This window comes from Bufo bufo, chromosome 3, assembly GCF_905171765.1.
Source record: "Bufo bufo chromosome 3, aBufBuf1.1, whole genome shotgun sequence".
Taxonomy (NCBI): domain Eukaryota; kingdom Metazoa; phylum Chordata; class Amphibia; order Anura; family Bufonidae; genus Bufo; species Bufo bufo.
In genome coordinates this window covers 560,983,554-561,002,431 of record NC_053391.1, presented here as the reverse complement: position 1 = coordinate 561,002,431, position 18,878 = coordinate 560,983,554, and the positions used below count along the sequence as shown (strand labels likewise).

Here is an 18,878-nt window from a genome sequence, read left to right as displayed (position 1 = left end):
ACAATCATAAGTGACTCACGCGCCATTCGGCAATTATATCTAGTGTCGTGTGGACATTTGCGAGTGACGCCGATCTGGCGATTATATCCAGTGTGGATATTCACGAGTGACGCCGATCTGGCGATTTTATATGGTCACAGGGCTGACTGAGTATTACTACATGGACATGTGTATATGTTTTATACCAATATTTTATATTATGTGTATGTAGATTTTATGAGTTTTATGCCATTATATTAGCTTTATGCAAATAAAATAGGATTATTGATATCCTGCCTTGAATGTTGTCAGATATTTGAGTGCCCTCCAACCACTTTATCTATTTACTTAGGGATACAGGTAACATATAGGCCACAAGATTATGTAGACTTGAATCTGAACCCATTACTGACAAATAGTGCCCAAACTTTGATAGCTGGTGTAAGCTGCCATTATCTGTTATAGGGAGAGCTAACTTAGTTAAAATGGTACTAATGCCACAATTTCTGTACATTTTGCACAATAGCCCAATTTGGATACCAATGAGACACTTCTACAAAATACAGGGAGTATTCAGGGCCCTAATATGGAATAAACAGTCCCCAAGAATTTGCTTAGAGACCTTACAGAGGGAGAAGGATAGTGGTGGACTGGCGATTCCCAACCCGTGGCTATACTTTTTAGCGGCACAAGCTCAACAGTGCAAATCCTGTAGTCAGGGGCGTAGCTATAGGGGGTGCAGAGGTAGCAGTCGCTACGGGCCCAGGAGTCTGAGGGGGCCCAAAGACCCTTGTGCCACATAAGACACTGGCATTATAGAAAGTGTATGCTGGTCAAGTTACCCCTCTGGCTGGAAGTAAGGGGTTAGGTTAAGAATTTGGCATGAGGGGTGCCCTTTCAATGTTTGCCTCGGGAAGCAGAAAGGCTATGTGCTCCCCTGCCCCTTGCCAACAAGCACTGAGGGACGGGAGCCCAAGCTGAACTCTTGCACCAGGGCCCATGAGCATTTAGCTACGCCCCTGCCTGTAGTGTCCTGGGTAACTCGAAGTCTGTTAGTGCGCTACTGTCTTACTTGATGGGAGGGAGACCACCAGGGTATATACTGGAGCTTGGCTCTGTTATTCGTCCCCGAGAACCTATCCCGTGTGCTACTCTACTATGCAAAGCATGGAAAAAACTTAAAGATATCACCAAAATCTCGGGGTGTAGTGCCCTTACTCCCTTAGGGAACAACTCAAGTCTCCCAGAACTGAGTAAGTTGGAAGGCTTTGATAGTTGGGAGAAAAAAGGAATTTATTGGGTGTCACAACTGTATACAAACAGAATCTTCAAAAGCTTTGAACAACTGAAGGAGGAGTTTCAGCTTACTAACACAAACTTTTATCAGTACTTACAATTACGCCACGCCTTGACAGCGCAGGAAAAGACGACAGATCTGACTATACAGGCATCTATGATGGCGGAACAGATCAGAAAGGGAGGTGATACCAAAGGAGTGATCTCCGGCTTCTACAAGTTGTTGCTATCATTCTATCATGACCACTTTCCTTTGACTGTTAGGGAAAAATGGTCCAGAGAGGTTGGCCCCCTGAATGATGCGCAGTGGTCCGAAATACGTAAGATAGGGGTACGCGACACATCTAACTGCCCAAAATGTGATATGTCGGAGGCACATATACTACACATGTTTTGGGAGTGCACTGCCTTAGGTCCTTTTTGGAATCTAGTGTTCGATATTATTTTTCAGGTGTTCTGGATCAGACTTCCGGTAGATCCTTTGATATGTGTATTGGGCTTGTTACAAGACGAATTCACAGCTGATCCCAATATTGGCATTAGTAGAACACTGTACCAAGCTAGGAAATTAATAGCCAAATACTGGATAAGCACTACAGTACCGGCTAAGGAGGAATTTATTGCACGTATGAATGTGATAATTGGACATGAAAGGGGGGTATACTTTAAAAGAGGTACGATTAAGAAGTTTGAGTCTATATGGGGACCATGGTTGAGAACGCCAGGACTACCCACTGGACGTCTTATGTCCTTGCAACTGGGGCAGACGCCTATATTATGGTGAAGTGTAACACGATAATGTGATGTTACTGATGAACGGGTTATGGTGGAAACAGGGGTAGTTGTTTTTTCAAGCTGTGTGGAGGAGAAAAACAAGCTGACATTGTGGGGCGGGGCGGGGCGGGGCGGGGCGGTGCAGGTCAGGGAGGGGGAGGGGGGTTACACTCTTCTAAGTTTGAACTTTGTGTATTAATGTGCCCAAGTTGGGTCTTTACTTGTTTATGTTAATGTATTTGATGTATGTCTATCTGTACAAATTGAAAACTTTTAATAAAAATGACTTGATTTAAAAAAAGACTTTGTGATTGCCTCTATACTGCGTCCGCTAACCTGCCTACCAGAGCGAATCGTCACAGTATATATATTTTTCTTTTTTTACTGTAATGCGCCCCTATACGCTTTCACCAGAAATAACTAGAACAGTGCAGTGCGTATATATTTTTCTTATTTTACTGAAATGCGCCCCTATACGCTTTCACCAGAAATAACTGCAACAGTGCAGTGTGTATATATATTTCTTTTTTTACTGTAATACACTCCTATACGCTTTCACCAGAAATAACTGCAGGACTGACCTGAGAATATATTTTTCTTGTTGGAATGAAATAGGCCACTATACGCTTTAACCAGAAAACAATTAAATAACTGCAGAAGTGAAATGCACATTTATTTTTCTTGTCGTACTGAATAGGAAACTAAGATATAAGCCTCTAAAGCAGGGGTACTCAACTAGTTTTATTAAAGGTCCACATACCTGGGTCTGCAGTCAGGTGAAGGTCCGAGCTGAACGCCAACAGTAAAGATGCCATGCGATCATGTGATCCATGCGCCCGGGGCGCTCTGACGTTATAGTTGAGCGCCCCGGGTAAGTCCCAGAATTAGTAATGTCCCCATTAGTGCCCCAGTAAGAATAATGTCCCCATTAGTTCCCCCAGTAAGAGTAATGCCCCCATTAGAGCCCCCCTCCCCTGTTTTGCAAAAAAAATAATAGAATTAGCATTCACCTGGCTGCGGTGAACATTCGCTGCCGACTGCAAGCTCAGGACCGGTGCTCCAACGTTATGACGTCTTGTAGGTCCTTTCCTGAGCTTCTAGTCAGCAGGGAGTGTTCTCCACAGCGTGAGCAAATGGAGGTGGAGGTACCGTAATTTTATTAATTTTTTTACTAGCACAAGTAGCGGTGGAGGTAAAGGCTGTACTAATGGGCGTTCCATGATGGAAGCGCTCATTAGTAAGGGTACTTTCACACTTGCAGCAGGACGGATCCGACAGGCTGCTCACCCTGTCAGATCCATCTTGCCACTACTTCGCCTTGCCGCTGCTCTGTGCCTATCGACTATGATGGGGATGGGGCAAATCTACGGCGCAGCACTGTGAGAGGCCGCCAGACTAAAAGTACTACATGTCCGACTTTTTCGTCTGGCGGCCTCATGCCGTGTACTGCCATGCTGCGCTGTAGCTCCACTCCCGCTATAGTCAATGGGGAGTGGCAGTCCGGCGAAATAGCGGCAGGACGGATCTGACAGGGTGAACAGCCTGTCGGATTCGTCCTGCTGCAAGTGTGAAAGTACCCTAACAGTCCTTACAGGAAAATTCTGGCACCAGCAAGGGAACTAAAATACCAGCCTTGCTGGTGAACCACTGGCCGGGTGGCAACCCAAGCCACAGAACAGACATATGATAGTTTTGTTCCGCATCCAATTCCCATTATTGGGTGATTGGATGTGGACCCCTTAATTACAATGGGGCCACAAGAGATGCAGACAGCACACTGTGTGCTGTCTGCATCTTTTTCCGCTCCATTGAAACTAAGGGGTCCGCATCCAATGCCCCAATAATGGGAATTGGATGCGGAACAAAACTCATGGTTTGATGGGGCTTTATCACTTTTTTTAATCAGGTTACCTTTAATTTTAAAGAAGATGGCCCAGGAGAGATGGGAACACGACAATGACTGGAGTCCTTTCCTGCAGTCAGTGACGTGTTCCCGCCTCTCTGTAGCCCTCTCCACGCCCCCCTTCCTTCCCAAATGTGACATTTATATCATTGGTGGCAGTGGTGATATCCCTCCCCTCTCCAGCAGCACGTAAGTGTCCTTTGGAGCTTGAAGCTCCCTTACCTGCTGCCGCTGCTGCAGGGGAGGAGGGACCTGTGAGCGCACTGAGGGAGAAAGCTCCCTCCACCTGCAGGTGCCGGATGAAAGCGCTGGTGCCTGCATGTGGAGGGAGCCATCTCTCACTGCGCCCCTGGGGCAGGAAGAAGTGCGCCGGGAAGCTCCGCCTCCTGCACGTACCAGAGTGTGCAGGAGGAGGAGCGCTACATGTGGAGGGAGCCCTGTCTCACTGCGCTGTGGGACAGGCGGAAGTGTGCCGGTAAGCTCCTCCTCCTGCACGGCACAGTGTGCAGGAGAGGAGGAGCGCTCTGCAGGATGGCCGGGGTCCGGACAACTGGCGGCCGCGGTCTGTATTTGGACCGCGGTCCGCCAGTTGAGTACCCCTGCTCTAAAGGCTTTCCAACATAACACTTGCAGCCCAATAACAAAAAGCTGGAATGACAGAGCTGTCTAATGTCTATTTGGATCCCCAAATAATCGTTCCCTGCACTTGTAAATCACTTTCCTATCAATGTCCCTAGCGCCTTCTGATGTCTCTCCCTGCACTAAGATGCTGTGAAATGATTCCTCCCTATCCTTTCCCTGCACTTATAAATCCTTTTTTCAGTTTTTTTTTTTAAGCATAGAGGTTTTTCCAATTGCTGTCCCTAGGGCCTTCACACGTCTGTCCCTGCACTCTGAATGCTGGAAAATGGCAGAATCTAAAATGGCTTCCGTATTTATAGGGCTGAGCCTGTGACATCACAGGGCTGGCTGGCTGCTGATTGGCTGCATGCAGGCATGTCAGTCTGGGTGATCCCGCCTTCCCAGAGTTCCTTGCCTAATGTCCTCAGTCCTCACACATGTAGCCGCCATTTTAGGAAAATTGTGATTCGTTACCACAAAGTGCAAGGAAATTCGCATTTGTTGCGAATCGAACGTTTCCTGAAATTCGGATCGAATTTTACTTCGTCAGCTTCGATTCGCTTATCTCTAGGGGGTGTAACAAGCGTGTATTACATCTTTTGTTATTTTATTTTTCCTGAGGAACCAATAAATCTGGCTTTTCTTAGAATACTTGGAACATCAGTATGTGATGATTCAATTGTGAACTGAAAATGTCTGGAAATAAAAGAGCTTTTCACTGGAAACTTGTCAGTCTATTGTTGTTCTGAGAAACGAAGGCTAATCCACAAGGGAAACTGCTAAGAAACTGAAGTACTACTTCCTTTACAAAAGAAGCACAAACTGTATAGAAAGAGCAGGAGAGAAAAAGGTGGCTGTGTCTGGTGCACAATAATTAGAGCCTCTAGTATGAGAAGCGGTCTCAAGTCAGAAACATGCCCTCAGTAAGCAACTGGGACTGTTCCATTGTTAGTAAGGTGGAAAAACTTAACTAAGGGCAACTTTCACATAATTTTGCACACCATACCATACCCTCTGGATAGCTATTAGTAGCACTTTAAAATAAAGGAAATGGTGTTAGTCTCTTGTGCTAGATCTTTAGCTGCAGTACCAAAAAGGAAGGTAGGTCCTGACTTCCTATAAAACACGTAAAAAGTATATATATAGATATAATTTTTTTGGTCCACGCGGAAACAACTTTGATAGAAGCTTGCACAAAAACTACTGATTTTACAGGTGGCTGTTCCACTTGATCTTCTTTCTCCACCTCCTCAGACTCTGAACCGACCAGCAACGAGCATATTCATCATTCCTCCCCAGTATATAAATCAGCCGGCAGCAAACGTTAGCGTATGTTCCTTTAAAGGAAATCAACATAAAGACGCCCCAGATGAAGCAGGAGCGAAACCCGCGTCGGGCAGCTTTTTTATTGTATATGTGTTGTTGAAAGAGGAAAACTCTGTGAGAATAATAAAGTATACTGAATGCTTTTACCTACGGGTCTGCTCTATGTTGATTTCCTTTAAAGGAACATACGCTAACGCATACGCTGCCGGCTGATTTATTTACTGGGGAGGAATGATGAATATGCTCGTTGCTGGTCGGTTCAGAGTCTGAGGAGGTGGAGAAAGAAGATCAAGTGGAACAGCCACCTGAAAAATCTGTAGTTTTTGTGCAAGCTTCTATCAAAGTTGTATCAGCGCAGATAAAAAAATAATAATATATATATATATATATATATATATATATATATATACTTTTTACGAGTTATTAGTAGGAGCCAAAAGCGTCCTAAAAGAGGACAATGATATAAAAGAACTGATCTGAACTATACAACTTGATATGGTATTCTGCCCTGATGGAATTGCCAACACAATCTCAATCCTATTTAGCAGTTTGCCATATGGTATTAAAAACAAGACTAACAAGACAAATCAACTTGTGTGAGGAGCTTCATGAAGCAAAGGGGTGAATAGTCAAGTGAGCAAGTTTACAGTGTAAATCCACATTGAATGGAAAAATCAAGCTATCTGAGCGACTTCAAATGAGGCATGCTCATTAGTGTTATGCTAACCAAAACCAGTTTGTCAAAAACTACCAATCTTGTGAAGATTTCTCATACAATTGCGTATGTGTAAATGTTGAAAACATTAACCCAAAGGGCATCCTGTGGATGTAAACAACTTGTTGAGGAAAGTGGAGGATGTCAAGAATTGTTCTGATGAACAGATGGAGTTAAGTGAAGCAAACTCCAGTCAAATACAATGTTGGTGCTCCAATTAATATGTCCGCATGCACAACTCATTGTCCCTTAGCATTGATGGGCTATAACAGCAACAAGAAGTTTGAGTGCCATTGCTTTCTATGGGAAATACAAAGGCAGGTTACCAGTGTGCAAAAAAGGTGCAAAAATTGGATCACAGAGTAGTTGGAAAACATTGCCTGGCCAGAAGAATCCAGATATCTGTTACTCCATGCCGATGGGTGGGTCAGAATTTAGTGCAAATGCAGCTGCCCAGGAGGAGTGCGTGGAGGATAGAAGTTGTGGTGCTAGGAGGGTGGTTGTAGTATTCACAGGCCATAGTGGCGATCTCCAGTCTTGCTCTCCCTAGGACCATGCAGCGCACCCTTTCTTCCCTTTGGACACACCCTGGTATTGAGGCTCCTGCCTGGTGTTAGTTGGGGTTCCCTTGATGTTAAATGATTTGCTGCGTGCAATGCTGGACAGGGAATGTTCCAGAAGGATGAGCGAACCGGATCAGGGATGAGCGAATCGATTCTAATAAATCGATTTGTCTCATTAGCCAGAGTTCTTCACTTGTGAGGGGCTGTCCCCACAGGTAAAGAAGTGCCTACCTGCCTGTTGATTGACAGGGTACCGAGTACCAGCACAGACAAAGAAGCTAAAATTCAGCTTCAGACTCAGCGACCGTTCATGTGCACAACCCATAAGTGTAGCAGCGCATGTTCAGTCGATGCTACCGAAGCCTCATTTGAGCTTATGCACCTGTGCCGCTACTTGGAACAGCGGCGCAGGGCCCAGATTGCCATGGCTGGGTGAAATTTCCAGCCCTGTCAATCAACAGGTAGGTGGGCGCTTCTTCACTTGTAGAGACGGCCCCTCACAGGTGATGAATTCTGGCTTATAAGACAAATCGACTTGTTAGAATCAATTCACTCATCCCTAATATACACCTTAAAATAGTACCAATAAAAATGCCAAGCCTGCATACACACAATACGAAAAAGAATCATGGCAAATGGAATTGTGTTTTCTACATTTTCGCACATGGCAGATTTGTTGCAGAAATTTCTGTTACTGAAAATCTGTTCTGTACATCTGAATTGGGTTGTTTTGGCGGCAAGCACATGGATTTCTGTAAGTCTGATTTAGATGAATAAGACATTCTCAGAAATATCTTCAACAAATCTGCCAAGTGTGAATATACTGTACTTGTTATCATTTCTCGAAATTGGAAGAACATGAAAATAACATGGTGCCGATGCCATTCCACTGCTCAACAATGTCATAAAAGAGCATCCCACCCCAGTATGTAGGCAATGAACCCCTAACAACGCATCTTCCGTAATTCTATTGAATGTTTTTCATTACTTTACTTTTCGTAAAAATGTTATTTAATATACCTTTTTTTTCAACCAAGTGTCTATGATGGCATGATAAAAAAAAACACAAACATACCTCCTATTAGCATGATGCAGATAGAGAAGATTTTCTCAGTGTCTGTGTTAGCCGATACATTCCCAAAGCCAACACTGGTTAGGCTACTGAGGGCAAAGTACAAGGATGTGATATACGAACTCCTGGAAGAAGGTCCCCCTAATAACACCAAACCAGTCTCATTGGCAGTCTCCTCACTATAATTGCTCTGAGTGGGTAAAACTCTGGTAATATTTTTTCTTCCTATGTAGTAAGGAGTTTCCAAACGTCGGGCCAGTTCTTGCAGCCAACCTGAGTGCAAGTTGAAAGGTACAGGTTACACACTATAGTATTTAGTCTTAACACCACATTTTACTGTCTAAGACCTAGTCTATTCTTCACTATATTCTACAGTATGGTAAACACATGATGGAGAAAAATGCACATGGTACTGACCATGTCACTGCCCTTTTCCTCCCACAGGCTACTTTTACACTATTGTTAATATTTTAAAGGTATTGAGATCCATCATAGGGTCTCACTACCGGAAAAAAACACTTCCGTTTTGTCCCCATTCATTGTCAATGGGGACAAAATGTAGATGAACAGAACGAAATGCTCCAAAATGCATTCCGTTTCCTTCTCATACCGGAGAGCAAACTGCAGCATGTTGCGGTTTGCTTTCTGTCCTGGGATGCGGAGCAAGACGGATCCGGCATGACCCCCAATGCAAGTCAATGGGGACGGATCAGTTTTCTCTGACACAATCTGACACAATAGAAAACGCATCCTTCCCCCATTGACTTTCAATGGAGTTCATGACGGATCCGTCTTGGCTATGTTAAAGATAAAAACAACCGTATCCATTCATAACGGATGCAGATGGTTGTATTATCAGTAATGAAAGCTTTTTTGCTGAACCCTGCCGGATCCAGAAAAAATGCTAGTGTGAAAGTAGCCTTAAAAAAATGGTGAGAGGAAGGTGATTATGTTACCATTATTCATATTCTGCTTTTGCTGAATGTCAATGTGTATGGATACTAGAGATAAGCGAATTTGAAAAAAATCGATTCGGCAGGTTCGCCGAATAATAAAAAAAAAATTTGGTTCGATCCGAATTTATTTGCGGCTAATTTAGTTAAAAAATCGCTATTTCCTGGCTGCAGAGAGGCTTTATAGTGATGTAGAACACGGTGCCTTGCAGTAACACGCATAGAGAGTCTGCTCTGGTAGTGAAATAATACTGTGAGTATGACATGCAGATGACAGGCGTCGCTCTTAGAATCACTGCACACTTCACTTAATTGGGCAGTCACGGGGCCAACACTGACCAAATAACTCAAGTATGAACTCAGCCTTACAGGTCGATGTTAGCTCCAAGAAGAAGCGCACTTCTTTTACACCATCATCAGCTGATTCCACATAGTTGTCTACAGAACCTGTTCTATCAAATGCTTAAACAAGTAGAGCCCCTCGACAGAGTGGAGAGGGTGTCAACAGTAAGTTTGTGTTGATGTCACTGATTATTTTGCCCTTCCTCTGATCCGTCAGAACAATAACCCACAAAAAACTAATCCTGTCTGTTGAGCATTCGCCTTCACTCGGTCAGCATTTGGTCAATAATCCATCAGTATTGCTAATGCCAAAATAACAGGAGTGGATCCAAAACAGAGATGGCACGTGAATGGAATATTTTCACGTCTTCTCTGTTTTGTACCAAATCCTGCTTTTGACTACCAAATCACAAGCCAATTCTGATGGGACCATACAGGTCTTACAGCTGCTACACAGACAGGATCCGTTGTGCGTCTCATTTTTCCTTCCTTCTGACAGGCCAAAAGGCAAAATAGTGGCCCAGTCATGAAGTGGACAGGGTGGGAACAGCATGAGAAGTCAACAGAGTGGCCCTAGGACATAGTGGTGAGGTAGAAGCAGCATGAGGAGACCACAGAGTGGCACAATGACAGTGTGGAGGTGGCAACAGCATCAGGAGGCCATAGAGCGGCACAATGACAGAGTCTGGAGGTGGCGGCAGAATCAGGAGGCCACAGAGTGGCACAATGACATAGTGTGGAGGTCGCGGCAGCATCAGGAGGCCACATAGTGGCACAATGACAATGTGGAGGTGGCAGCATTAGGAGACCACAGAGTGGCAAGGTGACAGTGTGGAGATGGCAGCAGCATGAGGAGACCACAGAGTGGCAAGGTAACATAGTGTGGAGATGGCAGCAGCATGAGGAGACCATAGAGTGGCAAGGTGACATAGTTTTGAGGTGGTGGCAGCATCAGGAGGCCACAGAGTGGCAAGGTGACATAGTGTGGATATGGCAGCAGCCGGATACTACAGATACCACAGAGTGGCAAGATGACATAGTGTGGAGATGGCAGCAGCATGAGGAGACCACAGAGTGGCAAGGTGACATAGTGTGGAGGTGGCAGCAGCATCAGGAGACCACAGAGTGGAAAGGTGACATAGTGTGGAGGTGGCAGCAGCATGAGAAGGCCACAGAGTGGCAAGGTGACATAGTGTGGAGGTGGCAGCAGCATGAGAAGGCCACAGAGTGGCAAGGTGACATAGTGTGGAGGTGGCAGCATCATCAGAAGACCACAGAGTGGCAAGGTGACATAATGTGGAGGTGGCAGCAGCATCAGGAGACCACAGAGTGGCAAGGTGAAATAGTGTGGAGGTGGCAGCAACATTAGGCGGCCACAGAGTGGCAAGGTGACATAGTGTGGAGGTGGGTGTCAATACCATTACCAGCTGAAGATGGTGGGTGAAATAAGGAGCACTTGGCATCAAATGTGTGGCATCAGGCGGGTGGCAGCATCAGAATAGTAGCTGAGGCAGGTAGTCAGAAGAAACTGGTCTCTTTTGTCAAAGTGTTGGTGTGGCACCATGGATGATCTAGTCTGATGCATCAGGCATTGGCGGGTGGAAATCCTGGCTGATCCACGCCTGAATTATCTTGATAAAGAAGAAAACTCCAGCAGTTATGATGCAAAAGGGTGAATTTTTATTGACGTCCGGCCTTTACATACAGTGACGTTTCGGCCGGATATGGCCTTTATCAAACTGCTACCGCTTAGAGAAGATAAGGAGATATAGAAGGTAGCTGCGCTCAAAAGACAGGGGTAGCGTGCAGTTGCACAGGTCAGTAGATGCGCATCTACTGACCCGTGCAACTGCACGTTACCCCTGTCTTTTGAGCGCAGCTATCTTCTATACCTCCTTATCTTCTCTAAGCAGCAACAGTTTGATGAAGGCCATATCTGGCCAAAACGTCACTGTATGTAAAGGCCGCACTTCAATAAAAATTCACCCTTTGCATCATAACTGCTGGAGTTTTCTTCATTGTTACACGTGGGGTGGGAACCCGATTCCAAGCACACATTGGCGGAGTGCCACGAAGTTCTACATCATAACTCATCTTGATAAAGGTCAGTTTCTTCACATTTTGGGTGGACAGGCGAGTTCTTCTTGTGGTAACTATGGCCCCTGCTGCACTAAACACTTGCTCTTTGCCACACTACTGGCCGGCAGGACAGCTTTTCCAGGGCAAACTCGGCCAGTTGCGGCCACAAATCTAGTTTGGCTGCCCAGTAGTCCAGCGGATCTTTAATGACGGCTGGCAGGGTGCACTCCAAGTATGCTACCACCTGCTGGTTCCGTTTCTACTCTATGTCTAGCTGCTGGTGAGTAGTTTCTTCACTATGCGGATGACGAAAGCTGCTCATCAGCGACTCTAGACTCAGGCTGCTGCTGATGGAGCTGGTACTGCTCCTGCCACCCCACCCTTCCCCAGCAGCCATGGCAGTGGAACGTGAGTGCAAAGGGCCCCCCCGGTCAGACCTGCGAGAAGATAGACGATGGTGCAGATAGGCAGCGGCCAACTGACTACATAGGATGTCTCTATAGTAGTTAAGTTTGTCCTCCCTCTCAGCGGGGTAAAAAAGGCCCCAATTTTGGAACGGTATCAGGGGTCTAACAAGGTGGAGAGCCAGAAGTTATCCCTCTGCTGAATGGTGACAATTCGGCTGTCACTACGCAAGCAAGTGAGCATGCATCGGGCCATTTGTGCAAGTGACTCGGAGGGACTCCCTGACTCCTGCATACTGCCACGGTGTGTCTGGGTCCTCTGCCTCCTCTTCCTCATCGCCCTGTAGCTCCTCTGGCTGCTCCTGCTCCTCCTCTCCTGTCACCTGTGTAGAAAAACCACCCATTTCACTACACATTGCTTGTGCTCCAATGTCCTCCTCCTCCAGTTCAGCCCCCACAGGGCCTATGTGGTCGTGAGATCTAGGCGCCACGTCTCCAGTCCCTTGACCAGCCAGATTTACCAGCATCTGTTCCAGGACATGAAGCAGTGGAATGACATCATTGGCGACATTCATCCTGGCGACTGACAAATAACGTGGCCTCCTCAAAAGGCCTGAGCAAACGGCAGGTGTCATGCATGAGCTGCCACTGGCTGACATTGAAGTTACACAGGGGAGTACTCCTGTCTGCTTGGATCATCAAGAAATCATTTATGGCCTTTCTCTGTTCGTACAGTCAGTCCAACATATGGAGGGTGGAATTCCAATGGGTGGAAACATCGCATATCAGCCTAAGTTGGGGGATGCCGCTGCAGCTCAAGGAGGGTGTGCTTTGTGGTGTACGAGTGGCTGAAGTGCACGCAAAATTTCTTGCCCATTTTTAGGATGTCTTGTGGATGGCTGGAAGACTTCAGGAACTACTTGACAACCAGATTGAACGCATGTGCCATGCAGGGTGCATGGCTCAGCCCTCCTTGATGCAGTGCCGACACCATGTTCTTCCCGTTGTCAATCACCATGGTTCAGATTTTGAGTTGTCGCGGAGAAAGCCAGGATTCGATTTCTTGATGAAGTACATGGAGCAGTTCCTCCCCTCTGTGACTCTATTCGCCCAGGCAAACGAGGTGCAGAACAGCGTGACACCGCCGTGCCCTGCACATGTGGTATGCTGGAGGGGCACTGTGAATTGTCCCTGCAGTGGAGGCTGAGGACATGGTGGAGGATGAGGAGGGGGACATTTTCGCAGGACCAACAGTGTGAGAATGTGGAGGCGGAAGCGGCGTCACCTGGCTGGTGTGACTGCAGGAACCACATTCACCCAATGGGCTGTAAAGGACATGTATTGTCCCTGACCGTAGTTACAGCTTCACATGTCGGCACTGCCGTGCACTTTGGCAGATACCGACAGGCTCAAGGACTGGCCCACCTTCTGTTCTACATGTGTGTGCAGGGCTAGTACTGCCTTTATGGCAAATAAATGACGGTTTGGGACTCTCCACCTCGGCTCGGCACAGGCCATCAGTTCTCTGAAAGGTCCAGAGTCCACCACTTGGAAAGGGAGGGACTGCAGCACCAGCAACTTGGAAAGGAGCACGTTCAGCTTCTGCTCCGTTGGATGAGTGCACGCATACTGTTGTCTCTTGGCAATTACTTCTGTGATCAACTCCTGATGGAATGACTGACGAGGAGTAGGAGGCCGAGGAGCAGGAGCATCAGGACCAGCAGATGATGGGAAGGACAGACAACTCCCTTCGGCTGAGGTGGTGGAGCCTTGACTTCCTGAAACTGGGTGCATGCCACTGGGTGATGCAGCGGTTGCTGCAGCAGACTGGACCACCACATCGGAGCTACGGTTCTCCCAGGCCACTTTATGGTGACGCTACATATGTTGACGCAGGGCCGTGGTGCCAACATTGACACCCTGGCCACACTTCACCTTCTGCCCACAGATTCTACATATGGCCACGTTCACCTCCTCCGGCGGCTTAACAAAAAAGTGCCACACCGCCGAGTAGGTGAGTTTACCTCCAACACTATGCACTGACTGATTGCTACCGCCGCTTCCTCCGTGAACCCGTGCACCGCAACTTCCCGGGCAGGTAGGCTCCTGCGAAGCGGGTGGTCTACCCCGGCCAAGTTTGGCTTCCGACCTCCCACTGCTGTCACCCTGCTGACTCCGCCTCTGCCTCACGGGCAAGCTGCCACCCTCTTCTCCCGATGATGATTAAGCCCCTTCTTCACCCGGCTCCCAAGTTGGATCAGCTACATCATCATCATTGAGTACTGTCTCCTCCTCAACTGTCTCTGGGTCAGGAGCCTGACCGCTCGCAACACCAGCTCTTACGCCACTCTCCTCATCACTATTTGCCCGCCTATTGGAGCAATCGGCGGATGTCTCCTTCACATCTTGGCTTGCCAGTAGCTGCTGACTGTCTTCTAGTGGCTCATCCTCACTGTATAGTGGATCTGAGCCCACAGCATACAATACTTCTCTGGCTGAGGGAACAGAAAAGGACAGAGGCAGGATGAGGAAAGGTGAGGGCACAGGGCCTGCACCTCGGCCATGCCATCTAAGGGTTGGGTCTGACAAACCCACTGACTCTTGGCTGGGGGTGTCTGATGTCACTTGCGACAAAGTCGAAGATCGAGTAAACCAAACAAGAACCGCTGGGTTTCTGGTCACGACACGACTGCTAGCTGACACTGGGAGCTAAGGCCTCTCGAAGTGGCCCCTGCTGCCACAGCCCCTTACTCTGCTGCAATCTCTGCCTGCGCCAGAAACATTTAGGCCTTTACCACTCCCCTGTGCAGGGCCTGGCACTTCTCTGTTTGACATACTGTTAGTTTAAATAAATAAATAAAAAGGAAATTAAAACACCCCAAAAAAGTCTGTAATTTTCTCACTTCACCACACAACGGCTAATAAGCCCCTTTTTCCCCCCACTAATACCCGCCAAAAAGGGCTTTAGAACATATAACTGCACCGCTGAACGGCAAATAGGCCCTTATTTTTTCCCACTAATACACATCACAAAAGGCTTTAGAATATATAATTGCACCGCTGAACAGTAAAAATATATTATTTATTTTTCCACTAATACACGCCACAAAAGGGCTTTAAAAAATATAACTGCACCGCTGAACGGCAAATATATTTTTCTTTTGCCACTAATGCACGCCATAAAAGGGCTTTAAAACATTTAACTGCACCGCTAAACGGAAAATATATATTTTCTTTTTCCACTAATACACACCACAAAAGGCTTTAGAACATATAACTGTACCGCTGAACGGCAAATATATTTTACTTTTGCCACTAATACACGACAAAAAGAGCTGTAATTTTAGCACTTCACCACACAACGGCTAATAAGCCCTTTTTTCCCCACTAATACAAGCCAAAAAATGCTTTAGAACAGGCATGCTCAACCTGCGGCCCTCCAGCTGTAGTAAAACTACAACTCCCACAATGCCCTGCTGTAGTCTGATAGCTGTAGGCTGTTCAGGTATGCTGGGAGTTGTAGTTTTGCAACAGCTAGAGGGCCGCAGGTTGAGCATGCCTGTTTTTTTTTATTTTATATAATATATAACTGCACCGCACAAGGGCAAATATGACGTAGAAATATCTCCTTCTAATAAACCCTGTTAATGGCTGTAATACCCCAATAACAAGAACGGTCTGCTGGCATTACAGAGCTGTATAAGGGTAATTTGGATGCCCAGTCAGTGCAGAAACGTGTAATAGGATTGTTCCTATTACCCAGGCTGTAACCTCCCCTACTGAACCCTGTTCAACATAAATGCTGCGGAATGATTCCTCCCTATCCTTTCCCTACACCTTGAATAATCTTTCCCTGCCCTTGTAAATCATTTTTTTAACACAATTAAGTTTTTTCTAGCACTGTCCCTAGCGCCTGCCTGCTGACTAGTGATGATTGAGCATGTTCAGCCGCATGCTCGAGTCTCCTCCCCGCACGTTTCTTGGCAAGTTTCTACGCAGCCAATAAATGTGCAGGGAGGTACTGGCACGCACTGTAATGCCATAGCCATGTTGGCTACTGGCATTACAGTGATTGGCTGGCCGGAACACGATGACACGTTAGGAAGGGACAGACAGTGTAGGGAGTGTTATTGGAAGAGTTTTATTTGAAAAACTTTTCAGAGACCCAAAAGTTCTTTTAAGGACTATTGTGTGTGACAGCAGCAATATATGTTTGTAGCGCAACCTGCGCTAAATTGCTCAGTCTTAGGGAGAGCTGTGCATAAGAAGGGACAGACAGTGTAGGGAGTGTTATTGGAAAATCTTTATTAGAAAAACTTTTCAGAGACCCAAAAGTCCTTTTAAGGACTATTGTGTGTGACAGCAGCAATATATATTTTAAGCGCATCCTGCGCTAAATAGCGTCTAATAGGCCGCTGCGGACAGTTAAATTATCCGCGCCACATCTCCTGTGTAAAGTGTGCGCATCACTAAAATATCAGTGACATCCAGTGTATTTTTTCCGTTGACGGTGTCCGCTGCGGACAGTTAAATTATCCGTGCCACATCTTCTGTGTAAAGTGTGCGCATCCCTAAAATATTAGTGACATCCAGTGTACTTTTTTCGTAGACGCGTCCGCTGTGGACACATATCCAGTGTAAAGTGTGCGCATCCAAAAAATATCTGACATCCAGTGTACTTTTTCCATAGATGGCGTCCGCTGCGGACAGTGACATTAGCTGCGCCACATCTCCAGTGTAAAGTGTGCGCATCCAAAAAATATCTGTGACATACAGTGTACTTTTTCAATAGACGGTGTCCACTTCTGACAGTGACATTACCAGTGCCACATCTGCTGTGTAACGTGTGCGCTTCAAAAATTTATCTGACATACAGTGTACTTTTTCCGTAGACGGTGTCCGCTTCTGACAGTGACCTTACCAGGGCCACATATGCAGTGTAATGTGTGCGCTTCAAAAATGTATCTGTGACATACAGTTTTTTTTGCGTAGACTCTGCGGACAGTGACATTACCGGTAGTACCTCTCCTGTATAACGTCTCCTCATCCCAAACATCTGTGACATTCCCTGTTATTTTTCATTAGCCGCAGGTGACAGCATTGAAATTATCTGCGAGATATTTCCTGTGTGACGTTTCCACATCCAAAATACCTTTTTAAATTTGTTTGCGCATACACTTCCAAATCTTACGCTACTGTACGTGTGACAGACTTTAAATCATATATAACATTTAATATGAAGAAGGCGAGCAGTAAGGGACGGGGCAGTGGCCGTGATGCTGATGGTGCACGCAGAGGCCGTGCCCCTGGGTGCGGAGAAACTGTGCCTGCTGTCAGAGCACAAGAAAAACAATCATCTACGATACCTAGCTACATGTTCCAGTTTGCAGGGCGGCGCAGGACACCACTCTTGAGACCAGTGCGACCAGATGGTTGGTTGGATTAAAGCAGATAATGCTTTCAGTCGGTTAAGCACCACCCTATCTTCCACCAAGTCCAGTCTCAGTAGCCAGGAGTCTGGTCAACACAATCTTCACCCTGATCCTCCTTCCTCCCACCATGTACAGTCTTGCCAAACAAGTGATCCCACCACACTCGGATATTCTGGTGAAGGTGCGCCGCGTGTGTACACATTTCCGCAAGTCATCGACAGCTTCAGCCAGTCTGTCAACGCTGCAGCACTGCTTGAAATTGCCAGCTCACCGGGTGTTGTGCGACGTGAGTATACGCTGGAACTTGACATTCCACATGTTGACAAGGCTTTTGAGCAGCAGAGGGCAGTAGTGGAATACCAGCTGCAACATGGGCGTCACCTTTCCAGTCAGCTTCCGCTATTCACAAGCGAGGAGTGGGCATGGATGTCTGACTTTGTGAGGTTTTAAGAAACTTTGAGAAATCAACACAGATGGTGAGAGGCGATAACGCTATTATCAGCGTAACATCCCACTTCTGTGTCTACTCAAACGCTCGCTGCTCACAATTAAGGACGACGCTTTGCATGTGGAAGAGGTGGAAATGGGAGAAGACATTACACAGGGTGATAGCCAGACCACCCTCAGTTCGTCTTCTCAGCGCGAATTGGACAATAAAGAGGAGGGGGGCATGGCCTAACTGTCATGAAGTGAGGACGATTCTGGCATCGGCTCCTCCATCATCCTCTGTTTATCCTGGCTATCCGTGCTACTAACCACGTTTAAGAGCTGGTCTCCCTCTACCCAAGTGAAGCGGAGCTGCCTGGGGGCTATATTTTTAGTTTCCTGTGTCTCAGCACCGAGTGAAGCCTATTACCTGCCTCTGCTCTGCATGTTTCGGCGCCATCTTGGATCCTAGTGGCTCCGTCTGTCAGCGCTTGTCTTCGCCCCGGGGACCGCGGGTCTGCGCCTGCTACTAAGCGGGTAGGCTGATTCCCCTGCTCCTTCCTCGTGGTGCCCCTGGATCTCCGAGCTGTGGATTGCTGGGGATCGCGGCTGCGCTGTTACAGGACACAGATCGGGAGTGCATGCTGAGACCTGCCTGAGTTGTTGCGGGGTGTGGAGGACACAGAGCTGCTGGATCCTGGACTGTGAGAGGGGCTGCTGACCAGTGGCCCTAATTTCAATACTCTGGGTCCCTACCTGAATCTACTTAATATAAGCCTGTGCTTCTGTGTCTGGCAACATCAATATAAGAAGATTGGGCCGACTGCATACCCTCAACAGGTACTGGGGGAAGGCTGCTGGGATTCTTCACCACATTGACTGTTTTATTTCTTACTACTGAGGCCCTTGGGTCTGGCAGGGTCCCTTTTGTTTGGCGCATTCCCCTCCGTGGTGCTCGGACTGTCTGACCTAGAGATCACCTGCTCTACTCGG

At 46.9% G+C, this 18,878-nt stretch overlaps 1 protein-coding gene across 1 annotated transcript in view; it reads right to left on the bottom strand.

The window, feature by feature from the left end:
* KCNH3 (potassium voltage-gated channel subfamily H member 3) overlaps window positions 1–18,878 on the bottom strand; it is a 158,029-nt gene that overhangs the window by 49,498 nt on the left and 89,653 nt on the right. The window contains exon 9 of the mRNA XM_040422133.1: window positions 8,253–8,522. Coding sequence (XP_040278067.1) covers window positions 8,253–8,522 — 270 coding nt within the window. The remainder of the gene's footprint in view (window positions 1–8,252; window positions 8,523–18,878) is intronic.